Source organism: Melozone crissalis, unplaced genomic scaffold (assembly GCF_028551555.1).
Source record: "Melozone crissalis strain CALT ecotype California unplaced genomic scaffold, PUWL_Pcris_2 ptg000032l_1, whole genome shotgun sequence".
Classification (NCBI taxonomy): domain Eukaryota; kingdom Metazoa; phylum Chordata; class Aves; order Passeriformes; family Passerellidae; genus Melozone; species Melozone crissalis.
In genome coordinates, this window is record NW_026535810.1 from 509,889 (window position 1) to 537,304 (window position 27,416).

The 27,416-nt window shown below is 45.5% G+C and overlaps 2 protein-coding genes across 5 annotated transcripts; one reads left to right on the plus strand and one right to left on the minus strand.

Annotated features, from left to right (window-relative positions):
* Nucleotides 1–29: 29 nt before the first annotated feature.
* Nucleotides 30–16,132, minus strand: DDX42 (DEAD-box helicase 42). Of its 3 annotated transcripts, XR_008483286.1 has the most exons (19): nt 16,089–16,132; nt 14,137–14,363; nt 13,382–13,532; nt 12,744–12,805; nt 11,728–11,764; nt 10,164–10,313; nt 9,843–9,947; nt 9,169–9,288; nt 8,637–8,813; nt 8,015–8,143; nt 7,689–7,788; nt 7,437–7,484; nt 6,860–6,957; nt 5,748–6,024; nt 5,050–5,276; nt 3,734–3,844; nt 3,137–3,238; nt 941–2,598; nt 30–200 (listed from the first exon to the last, which is right to left on the minus strand). XR_008483286.1 is itself a non-coding variant. In XM_054281573.1 (18 exons), exons 2-18 carry the CDS (start codon nt 14,355–14,357, stop codon nt 1,390–1,392), a joined length of 3,324 nt encoding a protein of 1,107 aa, XP_054137548.1. In that variant the 5' UTR covers nt 14,358–14,363; nt 16,089–16,132; the 3' UTR covers nt 30–1,389. The 3 variants fall into 3 exon arrangements, 2 of the variants coding, with proteins under 2 accessions (XP_054137548.1, XP_054137550.1); XM_054281573.1 differs by having other exon boundaries at nt 30–2,598; XM_054281575.1 differs by lacking the exon at nt 16,089–16,132 and adding an exon at nt 15,228–15,252 and having other exon boundaries at nt 30–2,598.
* Nucleotides 16,133–16,203: 71 nt separating this feature from the next.
* On the plus strand, nt 16,204–26,736 carry CCDC47 (coiled-coil domain containing 47). 2 transcript variants are annotated; one of them, XM_054281620.1, is made up of 13 exons: nt 16,204–16,298; nt 18,546–18,811; nt 18,933–19,040; nt 19,543–19,717; nt 19,901–20,022; nt 20,566–20,631; nt 21,360–21,461; nt 22,289–22,399; nt 22,704–22,789; nt 23,493–23,551; nt 24,064–24,173; nt 24,344–24,511; nt 25,135–26,736. In XM_054281620.1, exons 2-13 carry the CDS (start codon nt 18,551–18,553, stop codon nt 25,213–25,215), a joined length of 1,449 nt encoding a protein of 482 aa, XP_054137595.1. In that variant the 5' UTR covers nt 16,204–16,298; nt 18,546–18,550; the 3' UTR covers nt 25,216–26,736. The 2 variants fall into 2 exon arrangements, with proteins under 2 accessions (XP_054137595.1, XP_054137596.1); XM_054281621.1 differs by lacking the exon at nt 16,204–16,298 and adding an exon at nt 16,330–16,416.
* Nucleotides 26,737–27,416: the final 680 nt, after the last annotated feature.

Below are 27,416 nucleotides of genomic sequence, written 5' to 3' on the forward strand. Positions count from 1 at the left end.
AAAGAAGAGAATAAAAAGCACATGCTGCATATTTTTGTACCAGTAATAAAACATTTACTAGAGCAAGCAGAAAGTAAATGCACAGCTGATAAAGAAAACATCACAATGTCACAAAACCCTGACAGCTTCTGGTACATCTTCCAGTGGAAACGAGCCAGCGGTGGGTGCTGACATGTCCCAACTGAAAAGTTCTTCCCTACCTTGTGGCAAAAAAAAAAAAAAAAAAGAAGTTAAAAAATGGGAATACACACAATGAGTTAAAAATGGGCAAGCAAGATTTTACAGATTTACTACGTGTGTCCAAAACAAGGCCAGATTTGAGCTGTTTCTTTTCATTTATTGTTTTCTGAGTTCTCCCTAAAGGCTTCTGAGCAACAGATCCCTGAATTTCTGAATCTTCTTCCTTTAGCCACACTTCCTGGGGGGCTCCAGCCTCTGATTGTTGTGGTCTATCCACATTGTCTTCCCTTTTTTGTTTTTAATTTGAAGAAAGCACTCAACCCTCTCAGAACAGAGGGTGCATAGGCACAGCAGAGACACAGGTTTGCTATGCAGGCTTCCACCAGAATGAAGGATATTAGAAAACAGAAGGTTCTTCAAAAGAAAAAAATATCTGGGCAATGGGATTGGAATTAAAGTACTGACCACATATAAGCCAGGGAGTCCAACCTACACTACAAGTGGATTTGTGGTTTGCTGGGATGGAGAGGGATCCCTCAAACAGCTCCACACACACCAAAAAAAAAAAAAAACCAAAACCAAAAAAAAAAAAAACAAACAAAAAACCAAAAAAACCCAAAAAATGAAACCAATTTGCTCTGCCCCACCTTAGCAAAGCAAATTGATACATTCTTAGTGGATGAGGAGAGAGGTAAAGGGTAACCTGGAGACCAAATTATTTGGGGAAAATGTGTGAAAAGGAGATGGAGGAAGAACTCACCATACTGACCAAACTGCTGCAAGATTAATGTCTAACAGGCAGGTCCTGAGCATCTCTAGGTGGACTGGACTGGTTTGTAAATGTGAACGCTGGTTAAGAAAAGACTAATTTATACTTCTATGGACAACAGTTTCTTAACGTTCCAAGGATGTGGAACACCTTTTTTTTTTTTTTTTTGTCAAGAAGATCTGTTTAAATCCAGCAGAGTCACTCGAGCACTGAATGTTTCAAAGCAGAACCCAGGGAGCTTTATCAAAATGATTTCTTTCACTAAGTGTTGTGTGCACTTCATTCGGGGGAGTCTGTCCGCAGATGAACTCGCACGGGGGTTCTCATGGTTTCCTCCTCCTGCCCCAGCTGCTCAACAACCAGTTCCCAACAACCCCCAGAAATCCTCTGGAAAACGACAACACCACCTGCAGAGATTCCAGGCTGTGAACCCCCGGCTTTTAACTGTCCCACCGGCTCTTCTTCCGTTTTGGGGGCTCTGGGACAGCAAAGCCATCTGTCTTGTTGTCTCGGCTGTTGGCCTCCTTCCTGTTCTCCCCATTCCTGCTCTCGCTGTTCCTGCTGTCGCCGTTGTTGCGGTTGGTGGCCGGCAAGTCGCTGAAGTGCCGGCCCTCGCCGTGGCGATGGACGTCGCCGTGGCGGCCGTCGCTGTGCCGGGAGGGGTCACTGTGCCGGCCGCCGCCCTCGCCGTGGCGCTGGCCCTCGCTGAAGCGCTGCCCATCGGTGTAACGCTGGCCCTCACCGTAGCGTTGGCCATCGTAGCGCTGGCCCTCGGTGAAACGCTGACCATCATTGAAGCGCTGGCCCTCATTAAAGCGCTGGCCATCGTTGAAGCGTTGGCCATCATTGAAACGCTGGCCCTCGTTAAAGCGTTGGCCATCATTGAAGCGTTGGCCCTCGTTAAAGCGCTGGCCATCGTTTAAGCGTTGGCCATCGTTGAAGCGCTGACCATCATTAAAGCGCTGGCCATCACTGAAGCGCTGACCATCATTAAAGCGCTGGCCATCGTTGAAGCGCTGACCCTCGTTAAAGCGCTGGCCATCATTGAAGCGCTGACCATCGCTGAAGCGCTGACCATCGCTGAAGCGTTGGCCTTCAGTAAAACGCTGGCCATCGTTGAAGCGCTGACCATCATTGAAGCGTTGGCCCTCGTTAAAGCGTTGGCCATCATTGAAACGCTGACCATCGTTAAAGCGCTGGCCCTCGTTGAAGCGGCCACCACTGCCCTCCCCTCGGCCACCACTGCCCTCCCCTCGGCCACCAGCGCCCTCCCCCCTGCCAGCACTGCCCTCAGCGCGCCGCGGGGCCTCGCCGTGCCGACTGTTGCGGCTGTCGTTGTACCGTTCTCTGGCGATGCCGCCGCCCTCCCGGCTGTTGGCGCTGCTGTTTGTGCTGTTGAAGCCCTGCGCTCCCGTGCTCGGGAAGGGGGGCACGCTGCTCAGGCTGCCCGTGCTGGTGAAGCCTGGCACTCCCTTTGCCGCCGCCGGGGCTGCCATGGGGCTCTCGGGATTGGCGGCGCTTTGCTGCGTCGAACTCGTCGGGACGGAGTTCAGGCTCCCGGCGCTGGTCCAGCCGCTGGCACCAGCGGCAGAGCTCCCAGTCTTTTGGTTATTTAAACTTGCAGCAACAAAGTGACTCTTGTACTGGGACTGCAGGAAAGGGAGAGATAAGAGAGAGCAGGTTTGGCTCTGTGCTGCCCCACAGAACACGGAGTCATCGTGCGGTCACAAGCCCACCTTGGATTTTGGGGCAACAGAATTCCTAGAAAAAGTCAATTTTGGAGTGATTACATTCCTCCTGTGCTTATGGACACAGAGTTAGTAATAGGCACCTCCTACCAGACAGTACCAACAAGGGAATTCTTACATTGTGGGGTTAATTTTTACACTGAAGAGAAAGAGCTTCTGTTTCCCCCTTTTGATTGCAATTACACTACTGCTGCAAAGAATCAAGCCCAGATGCAGAATCCGGAAAGAAAAAAAGAGCAAAGAGGCAGCAGAAAACAAAGTAAGTTGGGCAAATTTGTGCAAATGTGGTCAGTCCAGCCTGTACCTAACTTCACCACTTGGGACTGCCATGCCGAGTGTGCTGCAAGTGACACAGCCACAACCAGCATCCTCACCTTCCCTGAAATAACAGGGCTGCTGCATTTTCAGGGGAGAAAAGGAGTCCAAGCACTGAACCAACCTGGAAAGCTGCTTTCATTGCTGTCAGCCTGTCCCCCATGGCCCCTGTGGATGGCTTGTAGGCCTCATAGTTGCTCATCACACTGTTGTTGTTTCCACGGTCCTGTGCAAAAACACAATGGGATAAACCTCTGCAATTGCCCTCACAGACACACTCAGTTCAACCACTGCCCACATCTATCCTGTCCCTGCACTCAGGAAATACATCCACTAAGGATGACAGACTTCTGGAGAGCCCTGAGCAGTGGAATAGTCTGCTCCATTTTTTTTTTCCTGCCAAGAATCAGATTGGAAATGGCTGGAAATTTTGAAGTAATTTATTACCATTTATTTTACAGCAACAGTCTATTTTATGAGGAATCTCCAAACCTTCTGGATCACTCTAGCTCTAAAAAAAACCAGCTCTTAACAAGGTAAGAACAGCACAGGAGACTTTCACTTGAGATATATGATCCTAACTCTGAAAGATGCTGAGCTGTGAGAACTTTTAAAGCAGACAGTGTCATCCAGCACCAAGATTTTTTAAATTAAAGAGTAATCAGTACTAAGTTAAAAGGTGCCAAGAATCTTTGAAAACCTCTTCAGCATCTCTACTTACAGTGTTTTCTGAGCCCAGCCCGGGGCGCTCTCGGTACCCCAGGCCACCACCACCAATATTCAGCTTCTTGCCCTTCCCTCCTTTAAAACGGGATTTCCGGAACCACGGGTTCTGTAAGAGAGGGACAAGTGCTTCTCAATACAGGGAAGGAAAAGCTTCATAAATGCATGTAATGAGGCTGAGAAAAAAGGGATACTGAGCATTCAAAAGAAAAATGTAAATACTGTTTTCCATTTAACCACACAGCTGCTGTAGGCAGTTGTGCCATGTGGGTGTGATGCTTTGAGTTACAAATGCTTTCTATGAAAACTAATTGTACACCCTCAACTCTCATTCAGGTTAAGGTTTTGGGGATTTGCATTCCAATAAACTCAGGAATAAACACAATTTCCAATGCCATCACCTGGGAGCTCTGCTCTTGTTCATACTCTGGTTTCACTGATTTAGCCCAGTGCTTGGCAAAGGAGAAATGAGGGTCTGTCAGCAAAACTTTCTGTTCCAAGCAGTGGCCAGGGAATGTCAGCCCAACCAGACCTGCTGTTTCCAGGTGTTTAAATAATAGTTGGCTGCACCTTTTTTATGCCCTGCAGTCTCTCCAAATGTGAATAAGTCAGTTGGTTCCCTACATGCTTCTCTCAAGGCAGTCAGAGAAGCTCTGCCTCACTAATTCTGTCCCTTCTGAAAATGCTGCTTTTGTCAGAAAAGTATTTACTTTTGGCAGCTGCTGTCCAAGCTACTTGCTAATATGTCCACAGGCCTGCTAATCCATCTCTGAATCTGGGAGTTGCCAAAAAGCCAGGGCTCTGTTGCAGCTATACAGGCAGCAAAATACAAGAAATTAAAGAGTTGATAAGTTCAGTGGCACAAGCACAATTGCTGCAGCTACCTGTCATGCCTATATATAGCAAATCTGCCAGAACACTGCCAAGCAGGTGGAATGATCAAGCAACAACCCTTTCACAGAGGGAATGTCCCTGTAATTGTTTTCTAGTTTAGCTTTCAACTAAGCTGCATCTCCCAGGTGCCTGCTATAAATCTGACTGCAATGAGACACTGGAATGCTCTGCTGGCATCAGCAGATTACAGCTCCTCATTTCCTAGGCAGTGCCTGGCCCCAAAATAGATCACATACTGTGTTACCAAATCTTCATGGATTCTTTCAAAGGCCATTAAAACCACAAGGAAACCTACTTTAAACCAGGACAGATCCCCAAAAGGTCACTGCTAACACACGATGGAACCAGCAACACGAGCCGGCTGATTTTGTGCTGAATCTGGAGCGAAACCTTCTTACCCCGAGTTCTGCTGGTTCATACCTGCATTGCCAAATCCAGCAGCTCTTTGGAGACGTGCTGGTTGGCACCCTCCAGGTTCCTGACGAGGTCCCCAGCGAAGTTGCTGTCCTTGGGGGTCAGCAGGGTGTAGGCCACCCCCTTCTCCCCCGCGCGGCCGGTGCGGCCGATCCGGTGCGTGTGCGTGTCGATGTCCCGGGCCACGTCGTAGTTGATGACAGTCTTGATGGAAGGGATATCCAAGCCTCGAGCTGCAAGAAAGAGCAACGTGGTGGGAAGTGTCATTATCCCAATTAACTCAGAGCAATTCCTCTGGTACCAGGGTATCACCCTGCCCTGGTCCTGTGGACAAAAGGAACGTCAGCTAATCAATGAACAGCAACAACTTCCTTAAGACAACTTTTCTTTCTGTATATTAAAAAATGTCAGGCTGTAATTTAGGCATCATTAAGAGACTAAATATAACCCCCCTTGCCAATGCCATGTACTGCACAGGCACAGAGTGAGACTCTTGGGGGTGTCTGTGCAGGGCCAAGAGTTGGGCTCCATGATGCCTGTGGGTCTCTTCCAGCTCGGGATATTCCATGGTTCTGAAAAGCACCTGGAACTGTTTGATTGTTCTGCAGGTGCAGAACCCAAGCTGGTTGCCTTCCCCTGAAACATTCTTGCCTCTCTGCTGATACCCAGAGGTTGTCTGAGCTGCTTTCCAGAAGGTCACATACCTGCCACATCAGTAGCCACCAGGATGGGGATCCCCTTTTTCTTAAATTCCGAAATGACTTTATTCCTCTCGCTCTGGTCCATGTCCCCGTGGAGCAGCCCCAGGTTATGATCCTCCTGCTTGAGGTTATTGGCCAGTTCCTCTGCGTTGGCTTTCTTGGTGACGAAGAGGAGGACGCTCCCCGAGGACGTGAACTCCACCAGGCGCCGCGTCAGCCAGTTCCACTTGCTGGGCCCAGAGGGGAAAATCTCCACAATCTGAGTGACATCTTCATTTGCCTAAGGGCAGAAATGCCCTCAGAGTCAGGAAGGTGACAGCAATACACAGATTTCCCACATATTCTGCACCACAAGTAATACAGTGCAGTGCAGCTTACAGCACCAACTGCAAGTTTTCTCTGAAAGATTTCATTTTGACACATTTTGATATTATTTCAAGGATGATGCTCCCATTACACAGTAATAGTTTACATCAATGAATACAGGCCCTGTGACTGAGCTGTGGAAGCTGTTGCTTTTCTTAAGCAAAATCAAGGAAATTTTTTCCCAGAAAGAAGGGGCTTCAGGCAGTCATTTCTTTTGTTTTAAAGGGATCTGATGTAAAAACCAAAAAATACAGAGAACTGGTTCAAAGAAGGATGTTCTGAAGGCATCTTGTGAAATTTCTCAACAGTTTCAATATATTATTAGCAAAGTTTCTTCCCAGCAAGTTTATATCTGCCCACTTCATCAGCTTCCTACCAGATCCCAGCCTGCTGATGGCTCAGCTGTCACTGTCAAGCAAGTCCAGCATCAACATTCCCATGTAAACCATGGGACAGAGATTTTAACTTTCAAATTCTTCACTGCAGAAGTTGCAATGCCTTTTTTATGCTTTTGAGACAAAACTGAAAGATACAACCATTGATTCAGCCTAATAAAAATAAACTACCACGGTGGAAAGGTCAACAAGATAAAAATAGAAACCCACTATTTCTAAAACTTTCTATTTTTGCGAAGCACAAATTATTTAAACTAACTATAAATGATGATTCATGCAGTTTAACTTAAATTTCAGAGAACAGAAACTGAGCAATTCCTTGCTCTGAGTGTCTCACAAGTATTATGGCATTACCTCTCCAATGTCTCCTTGCACAACCCGAATTGGGTCGATCAGGATATCCCGAGCCAATTTCTCAATTTTCTTACGGAATGTGGCACTGAACAACAGGGCTGGAAGAGAAACAGGCTTCAAAGGCCTTGAAGTAGAAATTTCCTTTCAGAACTGTAAAAACACTGCACAGATGTTGTGAAGGAGGACCTGGATTCCTGAGTGTCAGTGAACTGAAGCTGAGGTTTTATGGGTTCTAATGGAAATTACCAACCGCTGTTAGAATACCACAAAATGGAAATACATTACACAGCATCTGAAATATTGATAATACAGGGCTCTGCTGTGAACTTTCTCTCATGGCAGCTCAGAACACTGAATTTCAAGGCATATGAACATGAATTCAGCTAATCATCTTTGCTCTGAGTGCAGTCGGTGGAGGGATTACAGAGAGATGAGTTGAATGCCCACATGTCACAACTGCTCCCTCCCAACAGCCCACGCTGAGAATAACACCAGTGGACTTTGGCACAAGCCTCCTGGTGTGGCTGTGTCCAGAACTGGAGATCCAAGCTCTGTTCCAGACTCACTGTTTACTCACTCTGTCTGTCAGGACGGACGTGACTCGCGATTGATCTGACCTGGTATTCTGCAAAGGAGAAGAAATGCTCTCATCAACCCTGTAAGCTCATTGTTTAGAAAAATTGAGTCAAAATGCAGTTTCATTGCTTTATTTAACATATAATCACAGAAAGAATGAGTGCTTCTCATTCACTAATTAATTTTACAGACCCCCTAAGCTGGGACTGGGCACCATTGCTTTCCAAAATAGTGACTTTGGTTCAATACGTACCAAACCCCATATCAAACATTCTGTCAGCTTCATCAAACACAAGGTAAGTGACTCTCTGCAGGTTTGTAGCTTTCTTTTTCACATGATCAATCAAACGACCCTAGTAAGAAAAAACCCCAAGTTTTTAAAGCACCTTTAAAAACATGTTAATATATACAACCACCTAGCTGCTTTGCATCCTGACTTACCAGAGACTTACAACAGAAAACATCTCAAGGCTTCGGTCTAGAATGAAGTGTCAATATTTACGTCAAAGAAACAGATTTTTACAATGTTTTTCAAGCTGAGCAGAGCAAAGCCCTGGTTTTGGTGGCCACAGTACTTACAGGTGTGCAGACTACGATCTCTGCCCCCTCCTGCAGGGCCTTGGCTTGCTCCCACATGCTCCCTCCTCCGTACACGGCCACCGAGCGCAGGTTGTAGGCTTTGCCAAAGCGCTTGCACTCCGAGTGGATCTGAGGGTGCGACACAGACACAGCACAGCTCACATCTCACAGCTCTGAGACAACACACCTACCCTGGAAATGCAGCATGGAGCCTGAAATGCACTCCTCAGTAACTTAATGGAATGATTCCAAACTCCTCAGGGCGAGTACTTTGATACATGTGGATGATTTCCAGTAACTTGAGAAACCTACTTAGGCATCCAACAATAATTTAACCTGCAGGTTCTATCCTTCTGCACATACAATTTGTCACAGTGCACACACAACATTCTTATACCTAAAAATAATACAGGAGCACGGTGCAAAAATTTAAAATTTTAGGTTTGTCATGATTCTTCAAGAATACCATGGTAAGAAATAGCTGTGAGTTGGACCCAGGCTACTCATGCACAAAGTAGTTCTTTCAAATACTTTCCTGATGTTATCTGATGATTTCTGCCAAGAATTTTGCCTCCTTCTCCAAGCAGACTGGCTGGTACATGCAGGAATGCTACACACCCACCTGCTGGCAGAGCTCCCTGGTTGGGCAGACGATCACTGCGATGGGACCATCCCCTGGTTCCAGCTCCTTCTGATCCATGATGTGGATCAGCATTGGCCAGATGAAGGCAGCTGTTTTCCCACTTCCAGTCTTGGCTATGCCAATCATGTCTCTGCCACTTAGTGCCACTGGAACACCCTAAAAAGAAGGAGATTTGAAGCCCACAATATGCACATCCTTGTGCCGGACAGTACAGGAAAACTCAGGTAACAAGGAAAGCCCAGCTCAAAAAACCCTGAACTTTTCATACATTTCTCTATGCAAGAGACATCACTTGAATGTTCTTCATTCACCAAAACAATAAAAAAGGAATACAGATATATTTACAGTGGTCATTCAACATGGAAAGAAGTGGGCAAACTTCTATTTAAAAAATACCAAAGCCATTCTGCAGGCAACTAGAATTGCATTTTTCTCCTCCTCACGTGGATGAGGGAGCTTTGCATGTGTTATTTTCATTCTCTTTACAAGTTTGAGAAGTAACAACACTCACCTGACATTGGATTGGAGTGGGTTGGGTATATTCAGATTTCCTAATCTGATGCATAAGTTGCTCATCAAACCCAAAATGAGCAAAACTACTGCCAGGCCTTGGAGGAGCAGCCCCAGAGACCTTGGAAAGAGAAAAAGATATTTTTGAGAGAAAAACAAAGAGCAATCTGTTAAAAAAAACCCCCAAAATGCGTCTCTCTACCTCTGAAAAAGAACTATACTATTTGAGTGGACATTAAATTTAACTGGGTGCAAATTCCAGATGTGTTGTGTGAATAAAGACTTTCAGGTATAAAAATTTAATTATCTGTCAAGCAACATGAGCTACTAAACACTGTTTTTACCTCCTTGTGTTTAACTGGTGTTCTACCCCAAATAATTCCCTTCACAGAGGGTCACCCCACTAACACATCAGAAATGGCAAAGAACTTATTTCTGCATTTATTTCCAGTTTTAACTCCTAGCTCTGGAGCTCTTTAGTCCAAGCAGCATTCCTCACTGCCCACTTTCACAAATCCATAGGAGATTTCCAAGAAATCAGCATCTCTGCAGGTGTCTGAGAGGACTGGATCCAAAAGCTGGAGTTCCCAGTGAAAATCCTCATTTAAACTACGATAGGCCAAAGTTGAAAGGGAGCTCAAAGCTGCTGGGAGAGCAGTTTTGTCACCAGCTTACCCGGAGATTCAGCTTATGCCGCAACTCCACCACCTGCTGCGGGGTCAGGCTGGTGATCTCCTCGTGCTCATCATAGAAATTTTTCTCAAATGGTGGGTATTCAATCTGCAATGTAATTAATTCATTACTCAGTTAGTCCAGACTCAAGATTCATTTGTTTTCTGAAGTTCTTAACTGTCTGCCAGAACATTTGCTTAAATGAAGCCATTTCAAGGAAATTTAGTATGATTTACCTGAGACAGCACTGAAATATTACAGGGGCCTCCTCAGCTCCTGCTTTCTGGAGTGCCTCAAACAGAACAGAACACAAATCCCTCCTACCTCTGAATGGTCAATAGGTGGAAGAGGATCAATGATTTTTTTGGAAGGTGCAATTGGGTTCCCATCACTGTCATACTCCAGGTTATCCTCCTCCTCCTCCTGCACCACGCCAGCCGTGGGGTTCTCGGCCATGTAGCGAAAATACGCTTCCTGCAGCAAAACAGAGCAGCAAACTCACACACCACAGCATGCAACACTTCTGCTTGAAGGGATGTGTGTGCTAAGTGGCTGTTTGCTTCCACATCCACTGAGGAACAAGGTAACTACTTCCACTAGAACTGATTCTTCTAATAAACACCAACAGATACATCCTGAAGGGTAAGAAGTGCAAATGAAGAAAATAACTCCAGTGTCAGCTACGCCACAAAATGCTCCTAAAAGCCAAACTTCTCTTAACAACTCTTTCTACCAAGTCTTGTCATGTTTACCAACAGAAGGATCTATTCTTATCTCCACAGGAACAAAGCACAAAGAACAAAACACTGTAGGTTTCTAACCAGAAAACACATTGTTACTAAGCATATGATACCGAATTTTTTGAACATGCTATGGCAAAGATAGTTTCTTGACTTCCCCTAACTAGACTTCAGGAAATGAAGAGATATCTATTTTTCACTGAGTCAACACAAATGTGAAAGAAAGTATTTCAGAAGAGTCCTTCAAGACAACCTCGAGTTAAGACACTGCCACCCTGTCATGTGCCATCCTCACAGCTCACAAAGATGTTGTGTCTCAGATTCTCACTGGCACACCAGTGTGAGACTTTCTCATAGAGAAAACACCAGTCTTGCTTGACTTGGAGCAAATATTTAAGATCAGATTTATAAAGCAAGGCTCAATTACAAACATACATATATACTCATGTGGATCTTCCATTTTCCTGGCCAATTACCCCTCGGTCACAGAGCTAAGCACACAATACACTTGAACAACAGCTGCCTCCAGGCATAAAGTCACCTCTGCTCAAACTCTGGCACAGCTACACTGGAAGCAGAGGCCCTCAAGGCCAGACAACCCTGCCAAGCTCTGCATGAATGCAAGTAACACAAGTGTTAGTAACTACAACTCAGTAGGAAGGTACATTTTGAAATTAAGTTTTTTCTCTTTGATTATTTCTGCTACAGTGATAGCTATAAAGCTCAAGGAGAGCAGGAGCTCCTCTGAAAACAGGGATCAAAGAGCCTGATTCTTGCCCTGAACAGACCCCACATTTCACTGCAAGGAGCCTCCAGAGTCCAACAGCCTCTCCCTGGTGTCTGCTGGAGCTGATCGTGCTAATTGCAATGTATAAGATCCTCAGACACTGAACAATCTGTGCAGGAAACTTAACTTCAAACTGACTGAAAGAAATCTTCATCAGTGAATGCAACTGTCTAATATTCTTCTTAAAACACCTGGAAGGGTAGAGAGCAGGGTGACCACTACAGCTTCCTGCTGAATTGTCCAGATACTGCACATGACACTGGAATTTTGTTCGTCCCTAGCAGTTAGGTGTTTGGAGAGGGAAAGTTAAAAAATACAAAACAACAAAAAAAGAAGATAGAAAGACTGCATAGGAACTCACTTGGTCATCTTCCTCTTCAATGTCATCTCGAATACCCCTGGAAAAACAAGCGGAGAAAAACTTCCCTGCAAGTGTTCCACAGACTCAGCTCAATAGTTTCATTTGATTAGTGCTGAGCTCCAGATCTCGTGGAAGACACAACACTATCAACAGGGCAACATTTATATTCCCAACCCATGGAGTTTTCATATCTGGTGCCAACCATAGCAGTGACCCTGCAAAGGCTTCTCTTTACTTCTAGTACTGAGACTGAAAGATTAGGATTCCATCTTCCCAGCAGAAGCCACATCAAAGATCATCCTGGTCTAAGCTCTTGATGCTACAGAAGTCCCATAACTGAAGAGGAATATGAGCCAGGAAGTGCAAATCCAGTTCAGAACCTCCCCAGGTGGTGATTTGGATCCGGTGTTCTGTGTCAGGACCACGTATAATCTGATCAACCCCATGCAATGTAACTTCTACCAATATATCTGACATTTCTATCAAGAATCAACAGCATCATTATTTTCCTTAGTCAAAACTAATAGATAAGCTGCATGAATTAAAACTGTTTTAAACTCCAAATGTCACGTGCTATCTCATCTATCAGCTTTCATGTCTAAAACCTAGTCCAAGTTTAGAAGAGTCTCCAGAAGTCCAGGTACAGCAGCACTGACTTATTTTGCTCACATAAATACAATTTTAAGTGAAACCATTCTGATCTCTCCAAGGGTGTGGGAAGCAGAAAAACTATCCAGGCTGAGCTGGAAAGTGGCAGGAGAACAACGTGTTGCCCCGATTTCTGTGACCTAGAAAGGCTTCTGGCAAGGGATTGGTGCAGTTTGCCATGGATTCTTCCCTATTATCCCATTTTTACAGCACAAATCATTACCCACAGCATCTCAAGTACAGGTTAATGATGTTTATTAGGTATATCCTACACTGCCTAATGAACATCCATCATCAACAAAATGCTCAGAATTCTCTGAGCGCCATACAAGACACAGCAGGCATGGGAATGATAAAAGAGAACTTACTTAACGTTCTTCTTTTCCTTGTCTTTATCCTCAAGTCTCTTCATGTCTCGAGCAGCTTGATCCTAGCAGGTCATAAAGTTGTCACATGTTAAAAAGACCAAGATGGTAAAACATGAAAGGGGAAAATATTCCTGAATAATTAAGCCATTATGTCACAGAGAAAACACTTCTTGGACTAATCTTTGTCTTGTTGCATATCTGATTCTGCTAAATGAATTCTCCTACTAGTACCTTTGAATTTATATACTACTCTAAGCTTGTGACAGTGCTATTGAAAAAATAAATCCCTCATATTCCTCCTGAATCCAACTAATAACAGAACTGTAGCTAAAAATCAGCTCATAAATACAAACAATTTCCATTTAGGTAGTGAAAAACACAGAAAACCTTAGTTTGATATTCAGAAACAAGCAGAGCTCTATGTGACATCCTCAAAGCTGTTAAATAGTTAAATTAGTGCAAGTCACATCCACTCTCTGATCCACTTTTGAGGTCTAACTAACACCATCCTATATAAACCACAAAGTTAAGTGGCATTTTGACTGCAGCTGCCAAAGCCCTGAGTGACATTTGCTGCCCCTGACTGCACACAGGGACAGCCACAGCAATGAATAAACATTCCCCAAGCTGGCTCTTGCCTCCACTTCAGCCATGAATGCCTCCAGAGGATCATCATCACTGTCAGAGTCTGCTGATTTGGAATGGAACTGCTGCCGAGTGGGGGAATTCTCTGCAGGAATGTAGGGCAATTCCACATTGCTGGAATCTTCCTCTTCATCCTCAAAGTAGCTGAAAAAAAATGAACAACAGCCCAATCAGCACATGGTTTATAGCACTGTGCTGTCTTTCATGGTTTCTGGTTGAGTCAAGGTACCCACATGGACAACAGAAGTCAGTATAGACACAAGAGAAGATGTTGAGATTTATTTATTTACAATTATTCATGTTAAAAGTTCAAAGCAGGGCAAAGAGATATAATAAAATTGAGTTTCTCTTCATCTTTCTTGTAGGCTCCTTTAGGTACTGGAAGGCCACAATTAGGTCAGCCCCAAACTTCTCCAGGCTGAATAATCCCAACTTTTGCTGCCTTATTTATACATTTATGCAGCCAAGTAAAGAACTGTGGAGATCTATGTTTTCCTGTGCAAAACACACCCAAATTTATCCTACTTGGCTCCAACTCTGAGAAGACCATAGAGTGAATAAAATATGTTCTAGAGAGGAGAAAGCTGGAGGATGAAAACTTCTGCAGGCTACTGTAGCATCTCACAGTCTTCTAAGTATATTATTCTGTATTTATTTATGTAAATGTCACAGATACTTCCCCCAACCTCAGAAACATTAAGCCATTAAAATCTAGAGCTACATAAACACGAGAAGCAACTGCACTTACGCATTCTCCTCATCAAAATTGGCTCTCTTTGACCCAATTTTGTAGAAGGAAGGCAGCTGAGGAGGCCCCGATTTCGCAAACGCTGCCGAGGAGCCGGCGGTGCCGAAAGCGCTGTGGGACTGCTGAGACAGCTTGGGCTCCTCCTTCTTGCCAGGTGTGATGGCAAAGCCACCAAATCCAAAGCCTCTCTTGGTACCAGGTCCACCTTTATTCCAATTCATGGTGACCTGTTAAAACAAGGAAATAAATTAATGCTCTGATTCAGGCAGTTATAGGTAATTGTCATGATTTTTCTTGTTAGTTGATCGCTTCAGTCATGACACAGGGGCTTGTGGAACTCTGAGTGACAAGAGTTCAATCTGGTTCCCAAAAAGGATGAGGCTCTGGTCTTTTGTCAGTAGTATGAACATACCCACAATTCCAAAGAAGAATAAAACCAAAGTGCTTGTCTTCCAGAGCAGGTCGTGTCCTTCAAGGATTACTTAAACACATTTAAGATGTTACCTGTCCTGTTTGCAGTCTAAGGCAAACAAACCCAAGGCCAGAACTTTGAACACCAGGAGGAACAGGAGATGAAAAGACAGCTCAGTGCACATTTTGCTGAAACCCAGCAACCTCCAGAGAAATGGGCCCAGAGCAGCAAATGGCCTGTGTGAGCCCAGGCACATCTCTGCCATAAGCCAACTCTCAAACCACCTTCAGCAATATATACGATTTCTATTGTTATACAAATATATATTTATATGCTCCTCAATCTCTGTTTTTCAAACAGTATTTTAAACCCTCCACATAACAATGTCTGCCCAGAACTTGATTTTCTAAGATGATGACTGAACTGATATATTAATATTTACAGTTTCCATTCTTGAGTCATTTAGTTACCTGCATGGTCAAGCAAATCATACCTGTAAGGCAGGAAAGAGAGCAAGACAACCACTGCTTTCCAATGCTTTATAACTGACTAGGCTACAAGTCTTATTAACCAAATCCTCACACTGAGAATCTTCAATGAGATCAGAACTCACTGGCAAAAAAACTTCAAAACAATCTGAAGGTAAATAGTGCAGCTGGTCCCTGTGCTGAACATTTACCAGAGTGGGGCTTGCTCAGTAAATCTCGAGTCAAGACCAAAGCTCAGTAGTAGATTTCAGGGGAAACTCTGCTGTTCTGCTCTCCATGGCAGCAGCTGACCATGGAGTCCTGGCGTCCCTCTTGTCCTGACATCCCTTGCTTTTGCACCTGCGGATCTATGGCACTGGGAGGTCAAAAACTACAACAGAGGGGTGAGAGGTGGAACCACATTTCTGCTGTCACAGCACAGTGGGAATCTCTGAAAACTGTTAAGTTAAAATCTGATTGTAAGAATCCTTCCTCACTGTACTTATCCACCTTTTTCCCTCTTCCGCTACCTCAAAAATAAGGCAGACCACTTTTTTATTGCCATACAGCAGCAAAAGTGCAAACCACGGTCAGCTCGCCCACTCGCCAGCAGCGAGCGAACAGGGAAGGCTTCCCCCAGGACGCAAAGATCGCAGGAAAACCCCGGGGTTCGCTGCCCTGTGGCCCCGTTCCGCGGGACGGAACTCGCGGGACACGGAGCCGCCCGAGATCCGCGGGCACGGCCGCGATGCGCCCCGGCCGCTCCCGCTGCAGGGAGGGACCGCCGCCCGCCGGGCCCGCCGTCCGCAGGGCACGGCAGGGACCGGGCGGGGGGCACAGAGCCGCGGGCAGGCGCTGTCCGGCACACCGGGCCCTGCGCGGAGCCCTTCCCGCCCGCGGAACCGCGGTGCGGGGCGGGCCCTTTGTGCGGGGCAGGCCCGGGCTGCCCGCGCCCGCTCCAGGCCGCGGCTACGGCGGGTGCCCCCCGCTCCAGGCCCCGCAGGCTGGCTCGGCAGGATCCGCCGCCGTGGCCGGCCCGGCCCCGCTCCCCTCCCTCAGCGCCCCGCACTCACCGCAGCCGCCGCCGCCGCCACTTCCCCGGTTACCGGGGCGGGGGGTGGGGACGGACGCACGGACGTGCCCACGCACTGTGCGTGAGTGACGCGCGGCGGCCGCGCGTGCCCCGGCGCACGCGCAGCGCCCGCCGGTGAAGCAGCGGGGAGTGAGGGCGGCGGGACCGGGCACAGGCGGGAGCGGGACCCCGGCAGCGGAACCGAGACACGGTAACGTCAGCGGCCGCCCCGGGACCGCGCTCCTTTCCCGGGGGGTTCCCCCCGTCACGCGTGTGTGTACCCGCACACCCCCGCACATGCGGCGGGCCCGCAGTGCGCAGGCGTCCCGGTACGGCGGGCGCGGAGCGGAGCGGAGGGCGGGGGCCGGGCCCGGGCCCGTGACTCAGGTAACGCTGCCCTGGCCCCGCGGCCCCGCCGGACGGGACTCCCCGCTCCCACCTCCCCAGGGCTCGCTCACTCCGGGGAGCTCGGTACCGGCAGGGCCCCCGGGAGGAGCCGCCGAGGGCACCGGGCGTGCGCGGCCTGTGCTGCGCCCCGCGGAGCTGGAGGAGCCGGCGGCGGGGCTGGGGGCGGCAGATCGCTGATTTTATCTTGTTAACCTTGACTCGTGTTCCGGGAAGGAGCTGGGAGCGTCCCTGGAGCGGGATAGCGAACACCTACCGGGGGTGGTGTCCCCGGTGAGGGCCCGAGCTGAGGGACGGGCGCTTCTCCAAAATCTGCCACCGAGCTCGGCTCTGGGCTCGGGATTTACCGAGCCAGCCCGAGCCGATGAATGTGCAGCACAGACAGCAGCAGCAGCAGTGCTTGCCTGAGGATTGCTGGAAGTAGTTTCTCTTGCCAGTGGGGTCTGGGCAGCCGGTGCGGAATTGGAGAATGAATCGGTTCATTGGAGAAGGAATCGGTTCATTGGAGAAGGAATCGGTTCATTGGAGAATGAATCGGTTCCTCGGTGGCGTGTGGGTCGTGGAGGGCCTGCCGAGGATGTTCTGCTTCCTGGAATTTGAATTTGGAAGCCATTCTGACAGATTGCTGACCTAAGGGGGTGCTCCAGCTCTCACCCACCTCTGGTTCAACTGTTTCCTTCGAATTGGCTGCAGAAGCTTATTTTGCATTAAGCTATTTGGAATTGTTGGGTCTTCCTAAGGTGGATGTGCTCAAATAGTCTTGGAGTTCTTAATGTGAAATGTTAAGATTGGTCGAGCAGGAGGTTCTGTTGTCCTGTTATTTTCAACAGCGTGTAAATAATGTCCTATTGAAATAAATTTTTTTTTTTTCTGCTTAAATTCACATAAAATTGTGATATTCCCTCACAATGTTCCAAATTCCTGGGCCTTGCTGAACTTTCCATCCTGATTAAGGTTCTGTGCGGCTTTTTGCTGGAGTGAGGAGTGTTTGACAAAGGTGTTTATTTCAGTCGTCCTTGTCATTCATAGCAGGGTTCCCTGCATGAGGCACTCAGAGGAATGCTGGTCAAATTTAGAAACAAATCATTTCTATTCTAAGTTTGTGAGAGAACACTCTGATTAACATTCAGGTTCCCACTCGGATCTGGTTGCTGGAGGGAGTAAAATGAGCCTGACAGCAGAGCCTGATGCAGCTGATCCTCTGTGCCTGGTTGTGGAGTGCAGCTGGGGGGTTCTGCTGCCTTTTTTGGACCTTGGAGAAGGTGCTGCAACCTATAGGGGAGGTTGGGACTGTTCTGAACTCAAGCAGAAGAGACAAGAAGGCAAAACAAGGGGAACTGACAAACTCTGCAGGGTTCTGGCTGATGTGGGGAGAGCTCTGGGCTTGTGAGCCCCAGTTTACTCCTTTGTTCTGGGGAGCAATGCCATATCTGTCCTCTTCCCTTTTTTTTTTTTTTTTTTTTTTTTTGGCACAGCTTCCAGCAAAAGGTCTTTGTCTCAATGCAGAAACCACGATGGGACACTGTGGGAACTTAGTTTTGAGTGTGCAGCCTAGAAAAATCACATCTGTGATTTTGGACCGGCAGAGGCTGTCAGAGGATTGCTGTTTTAATGAACCAAGTGCATTTTAAGATTTACTGCTGCTGTTACACATTCAATGCTCCAACTGTGCCTAATTGCTAATTATTAACAACTGTAGACACAGAATGTGGTCTTGGAAGTGAGCTGGCTGGGAGATGCCATTGGAGAGTCAGTTTTGTAGCAGAACATCCCTGCTTTCCATCTCAGCTCATTTGAACAGTGTGGCCAGATGTGCATTTGCCGCTGCCACAAGGAACAGAGTGCAGAACCTCTCCTTCAGAGTTATTTTTTCTTGTACCAGTACTTTGTTCTTTATAGACACGGCAAGATCAGGCACAGGTTTATTTCTCTCTCTGGTCTGACTCGTGGTGTTTTCAAATTGTGCATTGTGGGTTGGGGGTTACTGGAAGTGTGATATAACAGAACTGACAAGGACTTTTTGCAATGATTGATTTGATTTTTTTTTTTCCAGTGAAAATGAAGAATTTATATATTTTTATCGCTGTCCTGTTCATCCCATGGAGCTTTACTTTGGCAAAGTATGATGAATTTGAGGATGGGGATGACATTATGGAATATGATGATAATGACTTTGCTGAATTTGAAGATGTGAGTGAAGATACAGTCACAGAGTCTCCTCAGAGGATCATCACTACAGAAGATGATGAAGAAGAAGCCACTGTAGAGCTTGAAGGTCAGGATGAAAATCAGGAAGACTTTGATGATGCAGACACACAGGTAAGGCCTTGCCTCCTTCCTCAATGTGTTTCCTAATAGTGTCTCTGCACCTTTCTTTTTCTTTTTGGTTTTTACTTGCTGGGCTTTGGATTTTCATGCTGTTTGTGATTTCATCCTTCAGGAAGGTGACACCGAGAGTGAGCCATACGATGATGAGGAGTTTGAAGGGTATGAAGAGAAACCAGATGCATCTCATAGCAAAAGTAAAGACCCCATAACAATAGTTAATGTAGGTATAACTGTTGATCCAGTGTCAATTTGGAGTTTCATCATTTATTTTCTTAAGACAGTATGCCAGGAATGTCACTGGGGTACTAAACAGTGAACACAGTGTTGTTTTAGCTGGTCTGTGGCTTAAGTGTCAGATTAGGACTTGTCAACTCAGTTGATTTTTGAAGCCAATCTCTCTGCCCACCCTGCATCACCTTTTTGCCTCCCAAAATTGTCTTTCACAGAATGATCAGGTGCTCAAGGTCTGCATTTTTATGGAAGTGAGTACTTTCTTTCTGTTAGCAGGTATTTTGGGAATGCTGTTATCAGTTGTTTCCTGGATGATTACTGTGCCCCAGTAAGCCAAGTGCTTTATGTAGGCTTAGCTCTCCCCTGTTGCCTTTGTGGAGCTTATTGCTGTGTTGGGGATGGAACTTCACTACCCTGTGTTTCCCAAATTTTTGTGTGTATAACATCCACTTGTTCAATATGTAAATCACAGCTTCTGTTCCCTTACACAGGTCCCTGCTCACCTTCAGAACAGCTGGGAGAGTTATTACATGGAGATCCTGATGGTAACAGGTCTCCTGGCTTACATCATGAACTACATCATTGGCAAGAACAAAAACAACCGCCTGGCTCATGCTTGGTTCAACACTCACAGGGAGCTGCTAGAAAGTAACTTTGCTCTTGTTGGTGAGTTCCATTATGAAAAGGATCCATTTTTAGTATTTGAATAAAGCTGGGTTTAGTCTGGCATTTAGGCTGTAGAGAATCCTTCTCTGTACTGTGGTATTGTGAGCTGTAAACATTCTGCTGAACTGTGGTGTCTCAGTTTGTGAGTTTAGATTGAGATTCTTTCACTGTTGTTTTCCTCAGGGGATGATGGCACTAGTAAAGAAGCTACAAGCACTGGGAAACTCAATCAAGAAAATGAGCACATATATAATTTGTGGTGCTCTGGAAGGGTGTGCTGTGAAGGAATGCTCATCCAGTTAAAGGTAAGAATTTGGGAGTTTGTGGTGCTGTTTACATGTCACCAGTTGTCAGGTTCTAGAGGCTTTTCCATTCCTGTGTGGGCAACATGGAATCCCAGCTTGGCATTTGTGCTCACATGCAGACACAGAGTTCTGAGTACACACACATGAGCAAAAACTGGTCATCTAAAGGTCTGTACAGACCTCTATTCTGCCCCTCAAAGGTGGCACTAAAGAGCAAGTGCTTGCAGGAAGAGTGTAAAAACCAGAGGTGTAGTGTGAACAGAGGTAACTGTAGGCTGAAGAGCCTATTTGCCACTTAGAGGGATAAATGGAGCAGCAGGAATTCCAAGGAAGAACAGCAAAGACAAATACAAAGCCCTGGACCTGGGCTGGAACAGTCCCACAGTTCCTGCTCTGACTTAAATGACAAAGCCCTGAGAAACTCCTGCACTGCAGAAAGTGGGCCTGCTTTTGAGCTGTATTGGTCACACAGGGAAAACTCAGGTCAGATATTAGGAAGGAGTCTTTTAGTGTTGTCTGTTCAGCTGTTTTCTGTGTTTTCAGTTTCTCAAGAGGCAGGACCTGCTGAATGTCCTGGCACGCATGATGAGGCCGGCGTCAGACCAAGTGGTGCGTACTCAGCCCTTCACATTAGCTCTGATAAACTGTTGCATTCCTTCAGTTCTGCTCTGCTGCTTTTGTTCCAGGTGATTTCTGTACTATTCCATATCTTCTAGTTCAGTAACTATTGAAACAACCTCAAAGAATTGTTTGTATTTCTTCCCTGCCTGTGAAATGCAAACTGCTGATGACTGGGAGTTGCTTTATCTGTGGATTTTATCATTCGAGTGGTTTTGTGAGTCTGTCATGATTCAAGAGGTCATATTGATAAGAAGTGGTTTTACAATCTGAAATACTTAGTGATTGTTCAGTCTGCCTGAATAGGACTGCTTAAACTCATATGTTGGTCTGGATATTATATTCTTAATGTTACCTTTTGCCTTCCAACTTGCTCTTAGAGAGCATAAGTACCAAGAGAGGTTACATTTGGAAGAACAGTGACTGTGTGCACTGTGAATACTCTTCCATGCATCTGTAATTGTATTTACTTACATCAAAATATTTAATTGCAAATTATTTTTACAACTCTGCTGTTTTAGTCACTGTCATTACAGCACGATACTGAGTGGTGTGCTCAGTCTCATTAAAAAGCTTCCTTTCTTTAAGACACACTGAACAGCTTTAAATCAACCACCTTTTTCTTAGCTATGTCTGTCTTTGCTTAGTCGTGTTCTTAGGAATCAAAGTATCAGACAAACATTGAAATCTGACAGGGCTAATAACATTCTGTTTCACAGCAAATAAAAGTGACAATGAATGATGAAGATATGGACACTTACGTGTTTGCTGTTGGAACCAGAAAAGCACTGGTGAGACTTCAGAAAGAGATGCAGGACCTGGTATGTACATGCATGTTGATAAATAATAGCATATAAGAATCTAATCTGCATATTCATTGTTTTCTTGGGAACAGCTGAAAACCTGTGACTGACCTGTTGGAATTTGTGTGGAAGAGATATTTCCATTTACAGATAAAAGTTTAATGGAATCAATAATGAGAAATGCTCCCCCCATCAGACCTGCATGGAAAGAGGCAGTGGAAAGCAGTTTACACCTTTCTTTTAGGGTGTAGTTGGTTTAAGTACAGATTTTTGTCAGCAAATATGAGTGTCATTTCACCTCATTTCATTTGCACAAAAGACTTCAAGGATTGAAAAGTAAACTTAATTAGTGATATGTGATGTGGAAAATTTAGGTTTAAGTCATCTGTTTTTACATGATCTGAAATGAAAACTTCCCATATGTTCAAGCCATGAAAAGAATTGCAGAGCTTGCAAAGAATCCAGTGATAACAAGTAATGTTAAAAAAATCTTTTCTCTCAAGTAGTAGCATGATGTGTGGTTGGTAGGATGCCAGTTTTTGTTCTGTTATCAAACAATGTAAGCAAAATGCCTTAGTCCACTTTGAACACTCCAGTATGTATGTATTAGAATTGTTTTATCTTCTTCCTTAAAATGCTGACTTCTGAAGGAAAATACTAGCTTAAAGACTGTTGATGCTGTGTGCTTTACTTTGTTTGAAATGTCCCCAGCCAGGATGAGTGAATGAGTGTAGTTTTTCTTGTTTCTTTTCAGGTACTTTTAGAGGCCCCTCTGTTCCAGAACAGTTCAGTCTGATGAGATACTTACAGGCTTGTGTTTATTTTTCTTTTTCTCTTTGAAACAGAGTGAGTTCTGCAGCGATAAACCTAAGTCTGGTGCAAAATATGGGCTTCCAGATTCGCTGGCCATCTTGTCAGAGATGGGAGAGGTCACGGAGGGAATGATGGATGCTAAGGTAAACTGGAATGAATTAATACAAATACTCCTTGGTAATCCTGGCATTTACAACTTGTATGTTCTAAAAAAGTTAAAAGTTAAAGGGGAAAGTTCATATCTTTATCAGTGTTACTGTGGCAAGCTGGGCACAGCAATTTCCTGAGTGATATATAGAACCGTAGAATGGTTTTGGTTGGAAGGGACCTTAAAAATCATCCAGTCCTAACCCCTGGCATGGGCAGGGAACCTGGCAAACCACTCTGGAGTGGGTAGGCTGCAGCTGGATTGGTGTGGGGAAAAACTAACCCCTGTTTCTCTTTCAGATGATCCATTTCCTCACACACTACGCTGACAAGATCGACTCTGTCCAATTCTCGGACCAGTTCTCCGGTCCAAAACTTATGCAAGAGTACGTATAAAGCTGTCTGTCAGCAACACAACACAGGCAGCAGCTCTGCTTTTCCCTGAGCCTCCTAGCCCAGAGGTGCTTTAGGGGCTGCTTCACAATTGCCAAGTGGTGGGTGATGTGTCTTATCTGAATTACCACGTAGTTTTTTGCACATGCCTGTGTATTATGCTCACAGGCATATAAATAAATGAACATAAAGGAACATATTTTGATTTAATTATAAGACAGCTTATGTGTATACCTTGTACTAAAATTGTCGAGGATCTGTGAAATGTAGGCCTGAGGTCTTCACATTAGAATACTGTGGGATTTTGGGCAGTGAATACTTAAAACTCTTGAGAAAATATTTTGTTCTCCTAAAATATTTAGAGATCTTTAGTGGTATAAACAACAAGGGGGTGTGTGAAGCTGAAAGTAATTCAAAATACACAGGCCTTCTTAGTGCTCATGTGCCCACTTGACATTTGAGGGACTGGTGCTGTATGTTTTCACACTCATGCCTTTTCTCTGCAGGCTTTTGGGCAAAACACTTCTGGAATCTGATTAGTTTGAAACTTAACTTTGGGTTATAGCCAGGCTTTTAATGTTTATGTTTTTCAAGTACTTTCCAAGTGGCTTTTGGTTCTTGATGGCATTTCAGACCAATGTTAGTTACTTTGTATTTTTGCTTCACTTTTTCCAAACACTTGTTTCTTTCCTCCAGGGAGGGCCAGCTTACAAAACTGCCCGAAACTAAAAAGACACTTTTGTTTACATTTAATGGTAAGGGCTCTGTTGTCTTTGTGTCTGGGGGAGTGTGTGGCTTTGTTTGGGTAAGTGACATGCTCACGATCTGTCACCTGTGGAAGGTAATGTGTGATGAGTGACTTCAGTGCATGTAGCAGGATCATTGGTTGATAAACAGAAGGCAGCAATACACTGGGGACTGAGCAGTATATTGTCCTGATAACAGGACACTCAGTCCTGCTGGTATTGACCTCAGCTCACACTCCTCTCTCTCAGGGTGGTTTGTTTTTAAACCACAAGCCTTGCAGTTTGAACATGCACAGGCTCAGTTGGTTTACCTGGTTTGAAATAAAAGTGGCCTGTTGGGAGAATTCTAGAAAAGAATAGATCTTCAAATCTCTTCAAAATTGAAGCCTATAGCTCTAAATGAAGCTTCCTAAAGAGCAGGATAAGAGCATCTTTATTTCATGAACAGTGTGAGCCATAAGGGCAGCAAGCAGACGAGTACTACCAGTCTGTGTGAATAAACAAGGAACTCTTTATTTCAGTGCCTGGTTTAGGCAACACTTCCCCAAAGGACATGGAGTCTTTGCTGCCTCTGATGAGCATGGTTATCTACTCCATCGACAAAGCAAAGAAGTTCAGGCTAAACAGAGAAGTAAGTAGTGCCTGGTTTTCTGTCTTCTGACATGGTGTGAAATTGGAACCATTACCCCTGGCTCCTTACGGATCCACTGGATCCTTCTGTTTCTGTACGACTGGTAGAGATCCTGCATCCTGCTTGTGGGGAAATGAGTACAAACTGCCTTTGCTTTTCTCTGTGCCAAGGGTAAACAAAAAGCTGACAAGAACAGGGCTCGGGTGGAAGAGAACTTCCTCAAGCTGACTCACGTGCAGAGACAGGAGGCGGCGCAGTCCCGGCGCGAGGAGAAGAAACGGGCGGAGAAGGAGCGAATCATGAACGAGGAGGATCCCGAGAAACAGCGGCGCCTGGAGGTGAGGGCACCTTCCCCTTGCTACAGGCTGCTGGCACATCTGTCACAGACACATTTGCTGAAAAATCCTTTCCTTAGGGTTTTTTCTCCTGATAAGCTCAGGAACAAAATGACAACGGTTATCTGCTGCTGTGGAATGCAACAGGTGCATCTGTGATTGGTCTCATGTGGTTGTTTCTAATTAATGGCCAATCACAGTCAGCTGGCTCAGACTCTCTGTCCAAGACACAAGCCTTTGTTATTAATTCTTTTTCTATTCTTAGCTAGCCTTCTGATAAATCCTTTCTTCTATTCTTTTAGTATAGTTTTAATATAATATATATCATAAAATTATAAATCAAACCTTCTGAAACATGGAGTTAGATTCTCGTCTCTTCCCTCATCCTCAGACCCCTGCAAACACTGTCACAGCAGATCCCTCCTGGGAGATCTCCAGGGCTGCCTGGAGGGATAGCAGCACTGGCAAATTTGATTTCTGTTTGCTGCTCCTTTCTGGAACACATGAAAGCTCCCGGTGAGCTGTGAACCTGGTGCTGCAGGGCTTTGTTGTTTGGTTCTGAAAGGATCTGCTTGGTCCTTGAAGAGATCACCTGTGTTGATTCAGATCCCTGTCCTTGCCTACAGGAAGCTGCTCTGCGGCGTGAGCAGAAGAAGCTTGAGAAGAAGCAGATGAAGATGAAGCAAATCAAAGTGAAAGCCATGTGACTGTGCTGTGAGAAGTGTCTGGTGCCACCTGTGGAACTGTAATTCACAGGGTACAAAGACCATCATAACTCCATAATCCTCTGATTCCTTGAACTCTAGTAACCATTAAGAGAAAAGTTCTTGCATTGGTGTTACTTATTTAAGTATTACAGCAAAATGTGTGGAGAGCTTTGTCTCGGCAGTTCTGTTCCAGGTGGTACAAAGTTTTGCTACTTGTCTGTTAAAAAAAAAAATTGCAATATTCTTGAATGCTTTTTGTCATTTGTTCTTTAAAAACAGAAGATTGTAAACCTGTCCATGTGTGCTGGTAACATATTCATGCTTTGGTTTTAAACTTTGGTTTTAGTTATTGTGAGGGAAAGGGGGAAAGGGGAAAAACTTAGGGGGAGGCAAACTGCACAATAAACATTTACTGTGTGCATTTATATTTGCATCAAGGCACAACACTTAGAGCCTTCCATACACAGTATGGATTCTTCAGGGATTTAAGCCCAGTAGAATAGAAGTTCTAATAGAAGTAGAAGATTTTTTTATCTTCATTTTTTTTTACAAACAAAGGCCTGAAGCAGTATTAGGTCAGCTGTGGGCATGATTGGCTTATGTGTAAAACACAGAGATGGTTGAACCAAGGGAATGGAATACATGGACAGTTTCCTACTTGTTTGGATGCTGCAAACTTAACACAGTGTGGGATCTGTGATGTCAGCACAGTGTTCCTTCAGGAGTGAGTGCATGGTGAGTTAGCAGTTCAGCCAGCTTTCCTTCAGTCTTTTTATCAGTTCAAGTTTGCCTCAACCCCTTCTCTCCTGATCTCAGCAGCTGCTGCCCAGCTCACTTCAGCCAGGAGCCAGATCTAGTGGAGTACCTGCAATTCCTGATCTCCCCAAGCCAGTGAAAACTTTCAGAGGATATTCCTCCTCCTCATCTGGTCAGTGATCTCTTCAGGGTTTTGAATCTAAGTGGGAAGAATGAAGTGAATGCCCTGTGCAAGCACTTCGCTGGGAGAGCTCTGCATTTTATAAATGCTTCCTGTCCAGAAGGCATTTTATTGTTGCTTGTAACAGACTTCTAACAGTTTTGTGGGGAAACAATGTCCTGCATTTTCTTGTTCAATACTTCATGGAAACTTGGTTCTGAGGCAATAAGAATTAGCTGCTGTTGAAACAGCAATTGCTTAAACTCCTTGTTCCAGCATGGGATATTTCACCCTGCTTTAAATGCAAATGTCTGTAACCTGATACATGCAAATACATTAATTTTATAATGGTTGGTAAAATTATTTAAAACCAAAACTAATGTAGATTATGTGAAATTTTAGCACTATTTAGCTTTAAAGATTAATATGTTATTGTTCCACAGAGTTCTTTGAAAGGAAAATACTAGTTTGTGCTCTTTTGAGTAAGTGGACAGCTTTCCTGAAGTCCCATCCCGTTGTGGGCCATGGCAGCTAATTTTGTAATACAAACATTCAAATGAACAATCTAATGAAGAGTAAAATATAATTGAAACACTCCTGCTTTACTTGGCTTGTCTCAGTGTTCCTTTCATTCAGTAGACTCTGCAAGGCTCCTTTGTGCTGGTGAGTTTTGGTGCGGGTTGTAAGGAGCAAGAGGGGTCAGGAGGGCTGCAGGAGCTGTGTCCCCCTGGGCAGGCTGGGCTGGGCCCACATGGAGGATTTGCCCTGGGATTTGCATCAAAACTGGGCACAGCAGGGTCCCCGGTGGGGCACAGCCTTGGCCACTCTCCAAGGGACCCACGGAGTCACAGGACTCCTTGGTTTGGAGATCTCCCAGATGGTCCAACCTGTGATGGATCCCCACGTTGTCACCCAGCCCCAGAGCACTGAGTGCCACATCCAGTTGTTCCTTGGACACCTCCAGGCATGGGGACTCCACCAGCTCCTGGGCAGCTCATTCCAATGTTTAAGAACCCATTCTGTGGAGAAATTCCTGCTGGTGCCCACCCTGAGCCGGCCCTGGCCCAGCCTGAGGCCGTTCCCTCTGCTCCTGTCCCTGTTCCCGGGAGCACAGCCCGAGCCCCCCCCGGCTGTCCCCACAAGGTCCCCCCTGAGCCTCCTTTGCTCCAGGCTGAGCCCCTGCCCAGCTCCCTCAGCTGCTCCTGGGGCTCCAAACCCTTCACAGCTCTGTTCCCTGCCCTGGACACTCTCCAGCCCCTCGGTATCCTTTTAAAGTGAGGGGAGC

Bases quoted from the DNA above. Each gene is read 5' to 3' on its own strand.
- DDX42 (XM_054281573.1), bottom strand. From the start codon at position 14,357: ATGAATTGGAATAAAGGTGGACCTGGTACCAAGAGAGGCTTTGGATTT. The intron at 9,289-9,842 runs GTAAGCTGGTGA...TCTCTTTCCAAG, and splicing joins GGCATAAGCTGAATCTCCGG to GTCTCTGGGGCTGCTCCTCC. The intron at 3,239-3,733 runs GTAAGTAGAGAT...GTTTTTGCACAG, and splicing joins GGCTGGGCTCAGAAAACACT to GACCGTGGAAACAACAACAG.
- CCDC47 (XM_054281620.1), top strand. From the start codon at position 18,551: ATGAAGAATTTATATATTTTTATCGCTGTCCTGTTCATCCCATGGAGC. The intron at 19,041-19,542 runs GTAGGTATAACT...TCCCTTACACAG, and splicing joins ACCCCATAACAATAGTTAAT to GTCCCTGCTCACCTTCAGAA. The intron at 23,552-24,063 runs GTAAGGGCTCTG...TCTTTATTTCAG, and splicing joins ACTTTTGTTTACATTTAATG to TGCCTGGTTTAGGCAACACT.